This window comes from Mus musculus, chromosome 2 (genome assembly GCF_000001635.26).
Source record: "Mus musculus strain C57BL/6J chromosome 2, GRCm38.p6 C57BL/6J".
In the NCBI taxonomy this organism is placed as follows: Eukaryota; Metazoa; Chordata; class Mammalia; order Rodentia; family Muridae; genus Mus; species Mus musculus.
The window spans coordinates 62,713,197-62,731,260 of record NC_000068.7 but is presented as its reverse complement, the minus strand read 5'-3'; the positions used below and the strand labels follow the sequence as shown (position 1 = coordinate 62,731,260).

Sequence of the window (18,064 nt, the reverse complement as noted above, 5' to 3'; positions counted from 1 at the left end):
GTGATAGTTTTCTTCCCCCTTCTAAGTGGGATTAAAACATCCTCACTTGGGCCTTTCTGCTTGGTACATTTCTTACTGTCTGTGGGTTGTAGCCTAGGTATTGGGTACTTTTTGGCTAATATCCCCTAATGAGTAAGTACATACCTTGTATGTCCTTTTCAGTCTGAGTTACTTAACTCAGGATGATATTTTCTAGTTCTATTCATTTGCCTGTAAAATTCATGACGCTGTCATTTTTTTAATAGTTGAATAGTAAGTTTGCCAGTGTGTAAATTAACTACATTTTCTGTATCCATTCTTCAGTTTAGTGACACCTGAGTTGTTTCCAGTTTCTGGCCATTACAAATAAGGCTGCTTTGAATGTGGTAAAGCATGTGTTCTTGTGGTATGGAGGGCCATTTTGGGGGGGGGTATATGCCCCAGAGTAGTATTGGTGGATCTTCAGGTAGAACTATTTCCAAATTTCTGAGGAATTGCCAGACTGATTTCCAGAGTGGTTGTAGCATTTTGCAATCCTACCAGCAATGGAGGAGTGTTCCTCTTTCTCCACACCCTTGCCAGCATGTGCTATCCCTTGAGTTTTTGATCATAGCCATTCTGATTGGTGTGAGGTGGAATCTTGGGGTAATTTTGATTTGCATTTCTCTGATTAAGAACTTTGATCATTTCTTTAAGTGTTTCTCAGCTGTTTAAGATTATTCTGCTGTGAATTCTCTGTATAGCTCTGTATCCTATTTTTTTAACTAGGCTATTTGGTTTTTTGGAGGTTAACTTCTTGAGTTCCTTATATATTTTGAATATTAGCCCTCTACCTGGTGTAGGGTTAGAAGACAGAAAAATCTCCAGTGCTCATGGATAGGAAGAATTAACATAGTGAAAACAGCCACCTTACCAAAAACAATCTACAGATCCAATGCATTCCCCATCAGAATTTCAGCACAATTCTTCACAAACATGGAAAGAGCAATTCTCAACTTCATATGGGAAAAACAAACAAACAAACAAACAGACAAACTTCAGGATAGCAAAACAATTTTCAACAATAAAAAGAACTTCTGGGGGAATCATCATTTCTGACCTCAGGCTGTAATACAAAGAAATAGTGATAAAAACTACATATTATTGGTGCAGAGACAGACAGGTTGATCAACGTAATAGAACTGATGACCAAGAAGTAAGCCCACTTGATCTTTGACAAAGAAACCAAAAACATACAGTGGAAAAAAGAAAGCATCTTCAATAAATGGTGGTGGTCTAACTGGTATTCTGTATATAGAAGAATGAAAATGAATCCATATTTATCATCTTGCACAAAGCTCAAGTACAAGTGGATCAAGGACTTCAATGTAAAACCAGATACACTGAATCTAATAGAAGAGAAAGTTAGAAAGAGCCTCAAAATCATTGGCAAGGGGGAATTTTCCTGAACAGCATGCCAATGGCTCAGGCTCTAAAATCAATAGTTGATAAATGGAATCTCATAAAACTTAAACGCTTCTGTAAGACAAAAGACACCATCAATAGGACAAATTGGCAACCAACAAATTGAGAAAAGAATCTTCACTAACTCTACTCTCTTTTATGTACATTGTTTCTGTGTTTTCCCATGTCATTCATTGAAAGGGAATTTTCATCCTTCTTCTAAAACACTCAAAATCTCACAAATACAACTATACATTCACAACTCACAGGCAAACCAGACTATTTTTCACTTTCTGAAATTATGGTTTGTGATAGATTTAACATGAGCATCTCTTAATCACCTTAAATACAAAATGATATTATTATGAATTTCCAAGGTACATTCCTCTTATAAAATTGTCAAAGCCTGTCTTCTGTTTGTATTATTGGCATAATTGTCTTTTTTTTTCTCTATCAAAATCTAGATGCCTACAGCAAAAACAAAATCAAAAAATTGTCTGATGAGTGTCATTTGTCTTGGATCAATAGTTGAAACATTTAGCCAACTGCATAAAGTATTCATAAATAAGCAAATTATTTTCTGCAATGACCTTCTTTGTTCCATTGGTGACTTTTTTCTAAAACAGCACCACTGATGTCAAGCTGTTTTTTCATAGACTTAATCTAAATCCTTCATCCTGGTGTTAATCTCTTGGTTTTATCTCAGTGGAAATGAGGAACAGCCTGGTGATGTAGTATTGTTTCCAATGGGGTTGAAGATTTATTAAATCCACTTTCAATCTTCTTCACTTTCCCCATTCTCAAAGCAAATAATCTCACCTTTTTATCTTCTGATAAGGCCTTGAAATCATGTCCCAATTCACAGTGTTCATGCACCCAGACATTTCTATTGACCTTTGAAACATTCCCTTTATCGCAGCCTTAGTCTTTGAGATCTATTTTATATAAAGTGTAGATGGCAAGAGATATGCCCTCCTGTATCATTCTGAAGTTTCCTGGCAAGCCAGTGTGTTAGCATGAGTTGGATGATGAGAAACAAGAGCTTCACAACCTTTTTAAGTCTTTGGGATTCTAGGCTGGTGCTGGAAAGTGCAAATTTTGCTGAAAGCAATTTACTCCCTGTCTCCCTAGTCTAATGCTCTTTAGGAGACCTTTCATGCCACAGTTTGTGAAATAAAATTATCTTGTAGAAAACACACATGCACGCAAACACACATACTTACATATACATACACACATGTGCGGGGGGAGGGGGGAAGAGAGAGAGAGAGAGAGAGAGAGAGAGAGAAGTATACAAGAATAGAGAATTTCCAAAAAATTTCCTAAAACTGAAGGACCTTGAGCTACATAAAGTAAAAGCTTCCCAGGGAATGTACCAATGAGTTTAGTGTTAGCTTACTGAGAAAGCCTTGAAGGCAGAATTCCAAAAGCATTGATTGTCTCATGAAACTGACTGGCAGAAACTCCATGGACAAGAGCCTGAAGTCAGGAAACAGGCAGACAGAGAAGAGTCCTGGATAGATTTCCACTGCCTACTCAACAAGACCCTGGAAGTTCTTGGGATTCAGCCTTTAGCATGTCTACCTTGAAATGCAAATAGAGCATATTTAAAGAAATGGTCAGAACATCTGCCAACTTCATTTAAGCATAATGAATTTGCTGATGTAGATGGTTTGTCTCCATGAGCTTCAGATTTCTTCTAAGGAGATAAAGCAACTTTCCAACAGGAAACAGTTGTCTTAGAATATTTGAAAAGTGGTGGGGAGTAATTCCTTTTTTAACTTCTGGTGTGCAAGTATCTGGGATCTCCTATGTGACTAGGGTCAGCAAAGGTAGAGACGCTAGAGTTCCCAAGACGAAAGTAGAATCTTCATGCTGCATAAAGCAAAGAAGAAATGATGACTCAGCAATGTTTTCTGTTGCCATGGAAATTGAAAGGGCTGGGCAAAATAAACTAATGACAGAAACAATGAAAAAAATCACTTCTACTTAAGTGGTTTACAAAGATAGACTATGCTTACCCCTGAGTGTGCTAAAGTGATGAATTGTATCTTAGAAATACTCTTAAAATGTATGATGATGTCTACAATATTGAATAAAACACACTCACGATTAGCAGAGTGGAATGTAGATTAACACAGAAAAGGTGTTATGGATAGGATATTATAAAACATGTAGTAGTATTCACACAAACACATATGCTCATATACACCAGTAAGACATACACGATCAAATACTTGGAATGTGATGTTCCACCCCTTCTGTAGATAGAATGTACAAAAGTAGTCACTAACAAATGATTGTGGTATCAATGGGCATTAATAACCAGTAATTGCAGCAATGTTGTGGATATAAGTCAATCATCCTCTCGCTTACACAACAGTCAGTGAGCATTGGACATATACTAAATGCTCCTAGTTATTTTACTTGAATCATTTTTTTTTAGTTTTAAAACATTTGTCTACACTTCGAACATTTTTCACTAAGTAACAAAGAGACAAATAAAACATTATAAATTACAGACACTGTCAATTCAGCTATGCTTTTTGATTTTTATTACATCTTTTTATAGGATAGCAGCAGAGAGAGAGAGAGAGAGAGAGAGAGAGAGAGAGAGAGAGAGAGAGATTTCGACTGAATTCGGCAGAACTTAGTTTTCCATTTTTGTAGCAAATTGTGAGCAAGGAAAAAAAAATGATAATTTAGAAAGGGGGACTGTTTAATTGGTTTTACTACTTAGAAACTGCTGATGTAAAACAAAACAACCTCCATGACGTACTGTACCTGCTGAGACCGTGAATTTCTAAGAAAATGAACTGCTGGGCATTTTTCACCTAAAGCCTGGGTTACTTTGTATCATTATTAAAGGAGGAAGAAGCAAAAAGTGTGAGCCTCCCAAACCCAGATCTAGTTTGGCTGTATCTGCTTGAGTTCCCAGTCAGAATCAGCAGAAGTATCCACCATGGCTTCCACTCATCCTTTCTGGATATCTTTTCCTAGTTCCTTTCCCAAGACTGTAAGACAAGCAATACAGCCAATAACTAGCCAGGCGTGGTTGGCACATGCCTTTAATCCCAGCACTCGGGAGGCAGAGGCAGGCAGATTTCTGAGTTCAAGGCCAGTCTGGTCTACAAAGTGAGTTCCAGGACAGCCAGGGCTATACAGAGAAACCCTGTCTCAAAAAAAAAAAAAAAAAAAAAAAAAAGAAAGAAAGAAAGAAAGAAAAGAAAAAGGAAGAAAGAAAGAAAGTATACTTTTTTATAGGAATGTAACAAAGAAAGCAATGGTCAAAGTAAGGTTGTTTGAGATCAGAAAAACATGTACATGAATGTCAGTAAGTGCATACTAACTATTAATAACTTCAACACAATATCTGGACATCTACTATATCTGGGTACGCACACAAAAAGACAGAAAGCCAGATCCAGATTCAGGGTGCATTAAGGACAGCAATCATTATATCCTTTCACCAGAATAGTTTCTAAATTATCTTCTGACATCCAACAAGAATCAATATGTATTATAAATTGAATGTAAATGTTTTCCCCAGGAGGTGTGAAATCATGTCTAAGAACAATCTAGGGGAAAAAAAAATCCACTTGAGGTAAAAGGCCTTTTGCCTTTTCTCCTGGAGCCTCTTTCCCAGTTCCCCCAAGGCATTATTCACCATGAATCATTCTTTTGACTGTGGTCCAACATTCCCCACATTAACAAATAATTACCTAATTTTTATTACCCATTGTGCTCGTGAAAACTTTCTTTCTTTTCAAAATCTTTGGAAGCATGGTTGAAAAGCAAAAGCTACATACAACTGTAATATATAATGAGACATTTGAATATTCATGCACACACATGGGCACACAGGCACACACATAAGCACATGCACACATACCATACACACACACACACACACATACACACACACACACACAGTGAGAGAGAAGTGATTTCCACAATCAATTTTTTGGTATAACTATAACTTCTTTTCTCTATGTGGAAAGAACATTTATGATCTTCTCCCAGCAAGTGTTAAGCACACTACACATCAAGCATTCCTATCTTGCTTTACTACAGAACTTTAGAACTTATTTGTCCTAAATAAAACTGTGCATCCTTAGACAACTCCCCAAATGCTTGACATTTTTCTTTTAGTGATTAAGACTGTTTAATCTTGTATTTGTATGGAAACCTACATTAGGGTCCCCTTCGAAGCTTCTGAAGCTACAGAGGACCTAAGGTATCTGAAGACAAGGAATTTATTCCTGCCTCTAACTTCATAATGAAATGTTTTCTAAAGTAACAGGCTGGAGAGTACTCAGATTACCTCCAAATTGTCACCAGTGGGAACCATAAAACCCAAAGGCCTAGAGAGCCCATTCAATGTCTCTCTTTGACCAAGAGTTATGTCTCCCGGTTGGGTCTGACTAACACAAGTTGGAATGAATCTGAAAGGAAGAACTTGTAAAAGACAGAGGGAGTTTTAGTATTTATTCCAAGACTTCTTGAAATGTAGGTTCTTTCTATTCCCATTGGTAGAACAGCTGTTCTATCAACAAGTTTAATTGTATGAACTTTAACTCTGAAGCTACAGAGATGCCTATGAGGAAAGTCATGCATGGCACAGGATTATGCCCGGTGATATAAGAAAAAAGTAAAAAGTCTTGTCAGCTCATAGAAATGGGAGAAATAAACAACAGCCAAGATTTATAGTTGTCTGATTCAGAAAGCAAGTTTGAAACTTAAACAAGCAGAAAATAAAATTTCTTCTTTGTAAATGATGGTAATAGGTGATTGTGTCATCTCAAATCTAGAGAAGAAAAAAAATAAAACTTCCTCAGATCTGTTTCTGAATATAATCTCTATATCTACAACATTTGCCTGGCATGCCTACACAGAGGATGAGGAGAGTGAAGAAAAGCTTTGCATGATACTTTTTAATGGTTATCAAGTAATACAGTTTTTCTACAAAAAGACAGAAATGGGACAGACCATCAAAATCTAGTACTAGACGGCTAGGAACAGTGGATTTCAACAGCTCAATAGCATAAATTACACCTGCCAGAATCCAGACTAAACATGACAGTTTCTATTTTCAGTCTGCAAGTGGATTGTCATTTCCATTTCTATATTGTATCGTAGAAAATGAACTTTTAATTTAGCTGGCATTAAACAGAAAGGCTTGTTTTGGGGGAGGCTTCACCAATGCAGCTGTTCACACAGACAGCCATAATCTAGTGAAATACAGAAACATTCAAGAATGTCAACCTTTTTCTATTTATTTCATTATTCACTTACCTACACTTCTTGCTAAGAGTATTTCTGCGGTAAAATGTTGAGCCAATTTGAAGAGGGAGAAGTTTAATAGGTTTAAACTTAAGAGTCCATCACTGAGGTATGGAAAGGCAGAAAGACAAGACAATAAGGCAAGAATTCAGAGCAGGCACCTGAAGCAGAGACTAGGGAAAAACACTGCTTATTGGCTTACTCAGGCTGCTTTCTTATACAACCCAGAACTGACCGCACAGGAGTAGAACCACTCACTCACAGTGGACAGGCTCCTCCTGCATCCATCACTAAGAGAAAACAAATCCCTCACAGGCCATTCTGAGAAGGCAGATGACAGAGATGACTCTAGTTTATGAAAAGCTGACAGGAAAAAAAAAACTAATAAGAGCAAGTATATAAGAAATAACTGTCTGTATGTGTGAAATCATTGGCATTTTTAGACTATTGGACTAAATATTAGTAATTCCTTACTCACCCTGTCTGTGTAGTGCTCCTAAGTGGAAACCAGCCTGTTTTAATTCATCCATGGTAACTATGATGTCTTGTGTCTAAGCAACTGATAACAAAACATGAGTTAGTAAGTTAAGGTCAGGCCTTTATAGAAGGTGAGATGGAACATTCCCATGTGTAGCCAGTATGTAGGTATACCAAGAGTGGGGGTTGTACCCACACAGCTCAGAAGAAGATATGAGACCTGTAGAGTTTTAGATCGTTTTGAGATGCCATGTGAATGCTTGGAACCAAACCTAGGTCCTCTCAAAAATCGACAAATATAACTGTTGAGAATTCTCTCCAACCTCCATGTGTAGAGATTTAAAAATTAACAGAGAACTACAAATCAAAATGTGACCAATAGACTAGTGTTCTGTGGTACATACTGTCCACAGTTACTCACACTTGGATGTGTGAGGCACATGATTGGATAGGTAGTTTAATTTAGATTGGGTTCCTCTTAGGGAAAACTCCATATTATATTGACAAAGAGTGTCAATATCAAGAAGATGGGAAGCTTGTGTTCATATAAATCCCACTCTGCTCTGACTATCAAATGCAAAAAGGTTTAGTTGGGAGCTGGAAACCCATGCTGTGAAAATTTAGAACAGTAAAAACGTGGAAAAAATAAGCTTCTCTTCTCAAATTTTCGAAAATAAATTTAGTGGCTAATGGTTTTTTGAGTGATGGACTCAAGAAAGGAAGAATGAATGTTGATGGCGGGTTTTTTTGTTGCTTTTTGCTTTGTTTTTGTTTTTTCAGGAGGCTCTGCAAGAGACAAGACAAAGAAAACAGAAAGGAAGACAGGAAGGTTGAGTTCTCTAGAATGTAGGGAGAGTTGTGCCAATGACACTGAAGACAAGGACATTTGCGTGTACCTATCTGAATTTTCACGATTAGATTGATGATTGAGTAGGAACGTGTATATCCCAGAATACTAATCATTGTTATAGGGTCTACAGGGCTCAGAACACTGACAGAATTGCTGAACAAGTGTGGTACACAGAGAAAATACACTAGTCTTTTGCATTTGCTAGGCCTCAACTAATTGATAATATACTCCTTTCAAATGAAGCTTATTTTTAAATACTGTCCATTTTTACCTTCAGCTGATTTCTGGCATTTAATATGTTTAAATTATAAGTTTTCTTTTCCTTTTCTTTTCTTTTTTTTTTTTTTAAGGAAAAGGCATCTATGTTTCACTTCACTGCCATATGGGAATTTTGAAAAGCAGTTGGAAGTTTCTCTGGAGTGGCCTTAAGTCTGTTCACTTGGCCTTCTATAAATAACAAAATGAGCACATCCAGGCACAGAGTAGATGGGGACACTGTTTAAAAATTTTCCCTAGAAAATGATATACCTCTTGGAGTTCTGTTGGTTGGTTATTAGCAGGAACCAGATGGGGAATTACACTCTCTCCCCAGGACACTAATAGAAACAAGTTCTGAGATTTGTTTCTGAGTTTTTCTGGCTGAAATATGTTCTAACACAGCCTTCAGGGCTGGAATTATCTTGACATGTCTCTATGATGCAGTAACTATGCATCAGCGACCTTGATGTAATTAAGTAAAACCCTACCTCAATTGCTGTATTCAAGCTTTATATACTTTGCAATGTGCTAGACAACCAAACTCCCTGGAATGTCAAGGCCATTTCCCGAGCTAAGGTTGAAATTCAGCCTGCCAGACTTTACTGAAGTGGCTTCCAGCTTTGACCTTTACAATGCGTGAAGGATTGTCACAGATGATAGGGCATAAAGGTTAAAAAAATAACATGCTGTACAGTGGTGATATTTTAGAATTAGGACGCATCCTCTCTCGTCTCTTCATTTTCCTCAAGAGATAATAAGCCTGATTCTAAAACTAAAAATTATAATTTATAGCTTTATATACATTTCTCTACTACATAAACTCATTCTTGCTTGTCTTCTTTAAAATTTGAAATCAGTTGTTTACTTCATGAAGTTAATCTAATAACGCTTGAATGTAGAAGTCTCTACATGACTACATTTTTCCACAGGTAAAAGGTAGATTACTCATGGCTGTCTAGTATAGTGTGCACAAAGTCCCAGGTTTGGCTTTTCACTATGAAAATAACCTTTTCTTGATAGATTTTAGCAAAGAAAACAGTGCAAATGACGCTGACGACTCTACAGATACAATAAGGCGTTACCAGAGTTCCAAGAAGCACTTCGAAGAGAGGAAAAGCAGATCGTCATCGTTCATCTCCTCCATTGATGATGAGCAAAAGCCACTCTTCTTAGGAACAGTAGATTCTACTCCAAGAATGGTGAAAGCAACCAGACTCCATGGTGAAGAAACAATGCCACACTCAGGAAGAATTCACACAGAAAAAAGGAGTCACTCCTGCAGAGGTACAATGAACTACATAAGCCCAGGTTCTTCTAACCCTTCCGATTCTTTCATGAAACATTTTAGAAATCTTGTCTAATGTGTTTACACAATTTTACAACATTGTTCCCAAAAAAATTTTAGTTTAGAGCATTTTTGTTTGTTTGTTTGTTTGGTTGGTTGGTTGGTTGGTTGGTTGGTTTTTGCTGTTGTTTTGTTTAGTTTGTTTTTTGTTTATTTTTTTATTTTTTGTTGTTGGTGTTTTGTTTGGTTTTTGTTTGGTTTTTGGGTTTTGAGTTTGGGGTTTTTTTTGTTGTTGTTGTTGATGATGGTGGTGGTGGTGGTTTTTTGTGACCAACCAGACTTAGTATAAGACAAAGCATAATGCTGTGGGCATCTTATTGAACCCATTTGGTTACAGGAAGAGAGGATCAGAGGCTATTTGCTAATAGTTAGCAAGTCATGTGTTTTGGTTGATTGGTTTAATTTTGGTATTTCAAGACAGGGTTTCTCTGTGTAGCCCTGACTGTCCTGGAACTCACTTTGTACATCAGGCTGGTCTCAAACTCCTGATGATCTGTTTGCCTCTGCCTCCTGAGTGCTGGGATTAAAGTTTGTGGGTCACCACCACCTGGCAGAAAGTAAGGTTTGCATATACACCTCTGCACCAAGTTCTTAACTTCAGCCAAATAACATTATAACCTGAAAGCTCCATCCAATTATAACATGTTGTAAATCAAACAGCATTGCATTTTACTATGGATTACAAGGAAGAAGAATATCTTGAAATAAAATATAGTCTTACACACATTCTTATTTCACATCTCTTATGAAAAAAATAACCAAATGTTCAAGATTTGTTGTAGAAAATACACAACAACTGAGCAATATTCTTGACTTTTCAGATTTTAGAGAGAAAGTAAGAACATCTTAAAATGCTACCTGGAAGAAGAACCAATGTGCCAGATTGATACTATTTGATCGATATCTTTATATCATCTCTGTATCTCTATATCATCTCTATATCTCTATGTCATCTCTATATCTCTATATCTCTACGTCATCTCTATATCTCTATGTCATCTCTATATCTTTATATCTCTATATTATTTTGATATCTCTATCTATCTCTATATCATCTCTAATCTCTATATCTAGACAGATAATTCTATTTAAGTGAACATAGAAATGTGGGTCAGACTGCCTGGATTCTAAAAACAACTTTGCTACCCTTTATGACTTTGAGTAAATTATTTGACTAGCCCCAGAATCCATGTTATGCATCTTTAAGAAAAATGTCATTTAATGAATTGATTATGATTATTAAACAATATAATTTATAACTAAATTTTTCTTGGATCAAATATTGAGCTCTATTTTAATATTTTCTACTACATCTTGTTTTCCAATTCCTCATTTATTTAATTTACATGTGAAAACTAAGGGGGCATCACACAGGGCTGGAGAGATGGTTTAGTGTTTAAGAGTATTTGCTGCTCTTGCAGGGGAGCTGGACTTGGTTCCTAGCTCCCACATCCATCTAGGTTACACAAATGGATGCAATCTAGTTTCAGGGGTCCAATGTCCTCTTCTTGCTCCTATATGCACATGATACACAGACAGACCAACACCACACACATATACGCGTATAAATATATATCTTTAGCCAGGTAGTGGTGGCGCACGCCTTTAATCCTAACGCTTGGGCGTCAGAGGCAGGTGGATTTCTAAGTTTGAGGTCAATGTGGTCTACAGAGTGAGTTCCAGGACAGCCAGGGCTATACAGAGAAACCCTGTCTTGAAAAACACCAAAAAAATTATAGATAGATAGATAGATAGATAGATAGATAGATAGATAGATAGATAGATTGATAGATAGATCTTTAAAGACTGTCACAAAAGATAATAACAAAAATGAAAACCAGGATGTTCTGCTTGGGGGATAGAAAAGTATATCACTGAGAAGGTAACTTCTACTTAGCACCATCATTTCACAGGAATATCCAACAATGAGTTGTTGTCGAGTACAAGATGGTTAGGCTCCCAGAGTTCCTTGCCCTATCACGTCACATCAGCTTGTCATGACTTCACATGGCAATAAGCTAAGAATATATGCAAATGTCCTCTAGACAACCTAAAATCTTGATGAAGTGCATGGAAATAGTACCTCATTCATCACAGTGGAAGAATAGAAGATTAGATGTGATTATCAAATATCCATTTTAGTTATTTATGAAAATGGATTCTGGGTAGTACTAAAAATAGAAACAGGTTGTATCCTGGAAGTCAAAGTTCTGAAGAACTGACTGAACAATATCTACTATGTGCAAAATAATTTGAGGGTGATTTTTGTAAAACCATGCTTTCTTCTTAAATATTAGGCTTTCAAGTGACAAGTCATTAAAGATATTTTTGAGATTTTGACTTTATAATGATTCTCCCTGACAGTGAATTCAAATGCCCTTCATTTTATAATCTCACTTCTTCCAACTTTTAATTAACTCTTGTCTATGCCCAACCAATTATATTTTCAAATGATTTTAGCATCTCCAAACATCCATGTTTTCAAAAATGTAGAAAGTAATCCACATTCAAGTCATGAATAATTATCTTGATAATGAGGGGCTAAATATGCATGTCTATTGACAAAGGAAACGGATGACATAAAGCCCCCATCAAAATGACATACACTTAACATAACTCATCATTATAATTAACCAATGAAGAATTTTAAAACATGATTCATGCAAAGATCATTCCCCAGTAAGAGTCTAAGTGCAATACTATATAATAGTAATGAGCTCCAATATGTAAGTACAATTCTAGATATAGACATAGCTACTGCAGTTTGAACTACGGGACTCTAACAGTTTAGTTTCATTATTAATAGTCAATTTCACTCCCTTGTATTCTGGTACTTGTCATTCCAAAGAAGGACTCATTTAAGCAAAACTTAAAAGAGAAAAGAAATTAAGATGACTTTGGCCTTCCTAATGCTGAGGTCAAATGTAGACTCTGGTGAAACTGTGAACCCTGAAAATGAAGGTTTACCCACTGCTCACCCATTTGCAGAAGTGTGTCTTGCAACTATAGCAACATTTTCCAAGGCAACCAAGTGCAGATACTGTCTGAGCTATTTTTAGAAGGTGTCTACAAGGATGCTCATTTGATTAGGACGACTAACCAGGGTTTCCCTCTTTGAACTCTTTTATTTTTCATTCCACCATTAAAACAAGTTAATCACATATCTCTAAATTTCAATTAAAAATTAAATTATAGTCAAGGAAACCTCAATCTCACAGTACACGTTTTATTCATTTCTGCTAAGAAAATCTTTTTTTTTCCTTAAGGGTCAAAGAAAAATGCTATCCTCCATAATTTATCACATGTGATTCACCAGTGGTGTTTAAAAATCAATGTGTTACATGATTGTAAAATGAACGTGCTGCTAAGCAGAGGCACAAATTCAATGAGGTTTCCGGCACAAAGCTCATGAGAATGTAACATAGCTTTCAATGCTATCAGTTCTCATTCTCTCTAAAGAAGTGTTCCTATATGAAATGGATATTAGAAAACAAGCTGGGACTATCCCTGGCATCACTAGGCTCTTTTTGCATGTTCTGCATGCTGATTTAACATCATCAACACAGAGTAGAAAATCTAGTTTGATAAGACACTATGTTGTAACTTTGCATTGTAAATTGGTCCAAATGTCTGTAAATAACAAATCACACGTCTCTGAAAATCTGCAATTTCGCTTTTGTATTCACATTTCTCCCTGTCCGATAAAATGTAAAAATCAGCCATTCGCTGTCACTGTAGAAAAAACACCAAACACCAAGATCCTGCAGGCTAAAGATGCCATAATCAGGAGCCTTCTATGAATGTCACAGGGAAGTCTCTGAGGTCTGTTAGCCATTTCTACAAAACGAGGAAAGTAGCCTCAGTTTCCTCAGGCTGTCTCTGGTTATGTTTGTTTCTTCCTTATAGCCTCCCTGTTGAGAAAGAAATAAAAAGCTCATCACTAAAGACGTTTTTATGTATTCAATGATAAAAGAAAGGGAAAGAAAACCCATGGAAAAAAACAGAATTTTTTCTCATCTTCTTAGAAAAGGGGTGTACAGCGCATCCCCCCCCCCGTGTGCTTTCAGAAAAGACATGGAAAGGAAGTCCCACTGCTAGGTTCCCTATTTCGAGAATCATAGCTAATCCTGCCCAAATTTAGTTACTTGCCATGCAGGCTTTTTTAAATCGCTGAGGCTGTAAATTCCCTAACTTTATGTAATAACTTTCTTGCCGTTTAATCATAGCTACCTGTCAAGACTCTCTTTCAAAATGTCTATCAAAACCCAATCACATTCTATAACTGAAAAACTACTTCCATGGAAAAGCAGAGATCCATTTAAGGTATCTCGTTCCTGCCCCCAGTCCTCCCATGAAGAATTAGCTCTTTTTAATCTCTGAGATAACCTCCCAGATCCAGTTGACTTTCTTCATTCATTTTGTAGAAATGGGTTTAGAGAACGAAAAGTACTGACAAAAATGAGGAAGAAAGTAGTTACCAATAGCATGAAAATGGAGAGTTTTAGGAGAAATGATTCAAAAATAAATCATTATATAAAAAATGATCACAATCCCTCTCTATTGCATTTTTTCAAATCCACACAGAGCCTGGATCTTCAGTTCCTCCATGCTTAGCCGAGTCTAAAACTGAACACCTGACACACCAGACATGTGGAATTAAACACATAAGCAGGCTATTTAAAATATATTAACATAAATATATTAATAATAAAAGACTCACAGGAAGAAAAGTCCAAAAAGCAATGTGACTATGTTCAATATAGTGCAAGAGGATCTTTAAGAAACTTGAAAGCACAGAATAGCAGCAGACCTTGAAGACTTCTCATCTCTGAGAGAAGGTGACTCCTTAGCTCAACACCAGGCTGTGTGGCCTAAGAAAACACCCCGAAGACCCACATTTTCCTCTAAACCTTTACACTGAACAAAAATATGTGAAAATTAACTTATGGGTAGGGTCTTAACAGTCTTACTTTTAGGTAGAGTGTTGTAAACAAAACTTGCTCTTTTCTCGCAAAAAGTGTAAAATTACAGTTATATGGGTCAATTTGAGTTTATTCATCATGTCTTCTCAGTAATAACAAAAAAAATGAAAAATGTCAAAATCAAGTCTAATGACAGGTGATAAAATTTAAATCTTATGAAAATAGGTGGAGATAAGACTGGCTCTTAAGTCAAAGATTCTGGTACTGATTGGAAATGGAGATTGGAAATGGAAATTGTCATATCTTTGAAATCCCTTGGTTCTCTGTCGTGGATTATGCCTGGAGATCCTTCCAGTCTGCCTTGCAAGTGTCTTTGTATTACTAAGGAGCTTCCAAAGAAGCTGACATGTCTTACTCTTTCCCACAGATATCACTGATACACACAGCTGGGAAAGAGAGCCTGCCCGGGCTCAACCTGAAGAATGTAGTCCCTCAGGACTTCAGAGAGCTGCCTGGGGCGTCTCTGAGACGGAAAGCGACCTCACCTATGGGGAAGTGGAGCAAAGATTAGATTTACTTCAAGAGCAACTTAACAGGTAAATCAGTGGTCAAAGAAAAAGAGGAATTTATGTGTACTTAAAAGAATATCAAGGAAGACTAAATTCAGGATACTTTTGCCATCAAGCAACCTATGTTTGCTTACCATTCCATTTGTATGTCATCTGAACTGGTTACCTTAAAAGCTCCTTCATGCCCTCAAAATAATTTACATTTCACTTTTTAACTGACAACTGCCTCCTTTTAGTCCCTGTATACTATTCACTTTTTTTTCCTGAGTCAATCCTCTGCTGTGACATAAAAATGACTGATTTCTCATCAACTATTCAAAAATGTTAATATTTTTAAAACTTCACAAGTAAAATGCAAGACTTGCTTTTTCTCTTTTCTTTTATCTTGACAATATAATAAGAGGAACAGTTTTGGTCTGGGGAAAGATACATACAATCAACATTATATGGGTTCAACATATAATCCTAGGTTGTGGGCATGCCATATCCAGACCATTCTATAAGCAAATCATATATCTTATATGGACAAAATTCACATATTTTGAGTATAGATGAGTAGTTTGGAGACAGTATAGACACACACACACACAGTATTTAGGTAATAGCACTGTCTATGAAAGTTTGAATGGAAATGTGATGTAACAAGGAAGGTGGGCAGTTATGAAAGACATCTCTTTCATAAGACCTTACTCTCCTAGCAGCCCTGGGCCGATAATGTATCCCCAAGTTAAGCCAACTTCTAATTACACTCGATGTATTCTAATTGCAGCGCCTCATATGCTTTGTCTATAAAAGCCTGGCGAATCCTGTGACTGTTGAGGCTAACTGGAGAGCCATGGCTATAGCATGGTATTCTAAGCCAGCAGATGCCACTCATATGTAAGTTGAGTTTTTGTCTATAGGTCTTCTGGTTCTTGTGTCCACACTACTGACAGAGAAGAATGGTGTATGAGGAGAATGGGGAAGAGAGGAGAAAATTGTCTAACAAGGGTTCAGGTAGCATGCCTTTTGATCAACTTGCAGAAAATGTATTTAAGATACCTTACTTTATGGTATAACTGAAAGTCAACACTGCATAAAACAAATTTCCAAACGCACTCAGGGCAGCCATCAGGTTTTATATTTTCTAACAGGTTTTTTTGAGGCACAGTCTCCCTACATAACCTTGGCTTGTCTGTGCTCTGTAGTACAATCGGGCTCAGATCTCAGAGATTTGCTTGTCTCTTCTAGATGTTTTTGACTAATTTAACTTTAAAGAGCCAATACAGGCTTGAATTAAGTGTTGTTTCTTTCCCCAGACCAAAACTATCAGTAGTGTGGACACAAGAACCAGAAGACCTATAGACAAAAACTCAACTTACATATGAGTGGCATCTGCTGGCCTAGAATACCATGCTATAGCTATGGCTCTCCAGTTAGCCTCAACAGTCACAGGATTCGCCAGGCTTTTATAGACAAAGCATATGAGGCGCTGCAATTAGAATACATCGAGTGTAATTAGAAGTTGGCTTAACTTGGGGCTGAATTATTGGCCCATGGCTGCCCAGGAGAGTAAGGCCATCTCTTTCATAACTGCTCATCTTCCTTATTACATCACATTGCCATTCAAGCTTTCATACACAGCGCTATTACCTAAATACTGTGTGTGTGTGTGTGTGTGTGTGTGTGTGTGTGTGTGTGTGTCTATACTGTCTCCAAATTACTCATCTATATTCAAAATATCTAAATTTTGTCCATATAACATACATGATTTGCTTATAAAATGGTCTGGATATGGCATGCCCACCACCTAGGATTATATGTTGAACCTATATAATGTTGAATGTATGTATGACTCCCCAGCAAATGATCTTGTTTCAAAAACTATGACATTTGAGCTGGAGGGAGGAGATCACTGCAGGCAGCTATGAAATGTATAGACCAACACACTTCCTGACCTTTCTCTGCCTCCTGGTCTACCCAGCTGTAAGAAAGCAGCTTCATGCCCCTGCTTCACAGCTGAGAGCCATTCTTACTGCAATGCCTTCTGGGGTGGTATGGATAGGAATGGACCACATAGGCTCATGTGTTTGAATACCTGGCCCATGGGGAGTAGTACCATTAGGACGTGTGGCCTTGTTGGAGTAGGTGTGACCTTGTTGGAGGAAGTGTGTCACTGTGGGGGTGGGCTTTGAGGTCTTAAATGCTCAAGCTACACTCTGTGTAGCACAGAGTCTGCTACTCTGCCTGTGGATCAAGGCAATTCCTTCTCCAGTGCCATGTCTGCCTGCAGGCTACCACATTTTCTGCATGATCATAATGGACTAACCCTCTGAACTGTAAGCCAGCTCCTATTAAATATTTTCCTTTATAAGAATTTCTGTGGTCATAGTGTCTCATCACAGCAATAAAATCCCAACTATGACATCTTCCTTTCCACGATAGACTGTACCCTCAAACTCTGAGCTGTCGCGCCTGCTCTCGACCAGCAAGAACGATGCGACCACCAGTCCTTCTAACAGCAGTTTATTCAGTCCTCATCTTTCTTCTTTCTCTTCATCAGTACCGTTCCCCAGCTGAAGAGTTCTGAATCCACGCCGGATCCTTCTCAACAGTCTGTTTCACGGGAACCTTTATTAACCCCTTCTTCCCCGTTATGCAGTTCTGAATCCTCCCTGTAGCAGGGGGTCTTCGCTCGTGACTGAAGATGTTTCTTTTCCCGGGTTTCAGCACCAACTCTTGCGCGCGCTCAACTGGCCAGGAAGAACGACGCTGCTACAGGATCCTTCTGCACACGTTTATTCAGTCCTGTTTCTTCTTTCTCCATATATCTCCCTTGTTTATATCTCCCTTGTTTTTATATCGCCCCCGAACCCTGGGCCTCTCCTTTTATACACTCTCTCATCCACGCACCGCAGGCCACGCCACCTCACCAGGCACGCAGCTTCAGCTAATCAGG

The 18,064-nt window shown here is 37.5% G+C and overlaps 1 protein-coding gene across 9 annotated transcripts in view; it reads left to right on the top strand.

Moving 5' to 3' along the window:
• The window catches only part of Kcnh7 (potassium voltage-gated channel, subfamily H (eag-related), member 7), a 490,878-nt gene that overhangs the window by 453,027 nt on the left and 19,787 nt on the right, over window positions 1-18,064 (top strand). For 8 of the 9 annotated variants that reach the window (XM_011239315.3, XM_011239314.3, XM_017315931.2 and 5 more), the window contains 2 exons: window positions 9,311-9,574; window positions 14,985-15,153. In XM_011239315.3, the coding sequence (XP_011237617.1) occupies window positions 9,311-9,574; window positions 14,985-15,153 (433 nt within the window). Of the gene's footprint in view, window positions 1-9,310; window positions 9,667-14,984; window positions 15,154-18,064 lie in introns of those variants that run through there. The other variant, XM_017315932.1, reaches the window with a different exon arrangement.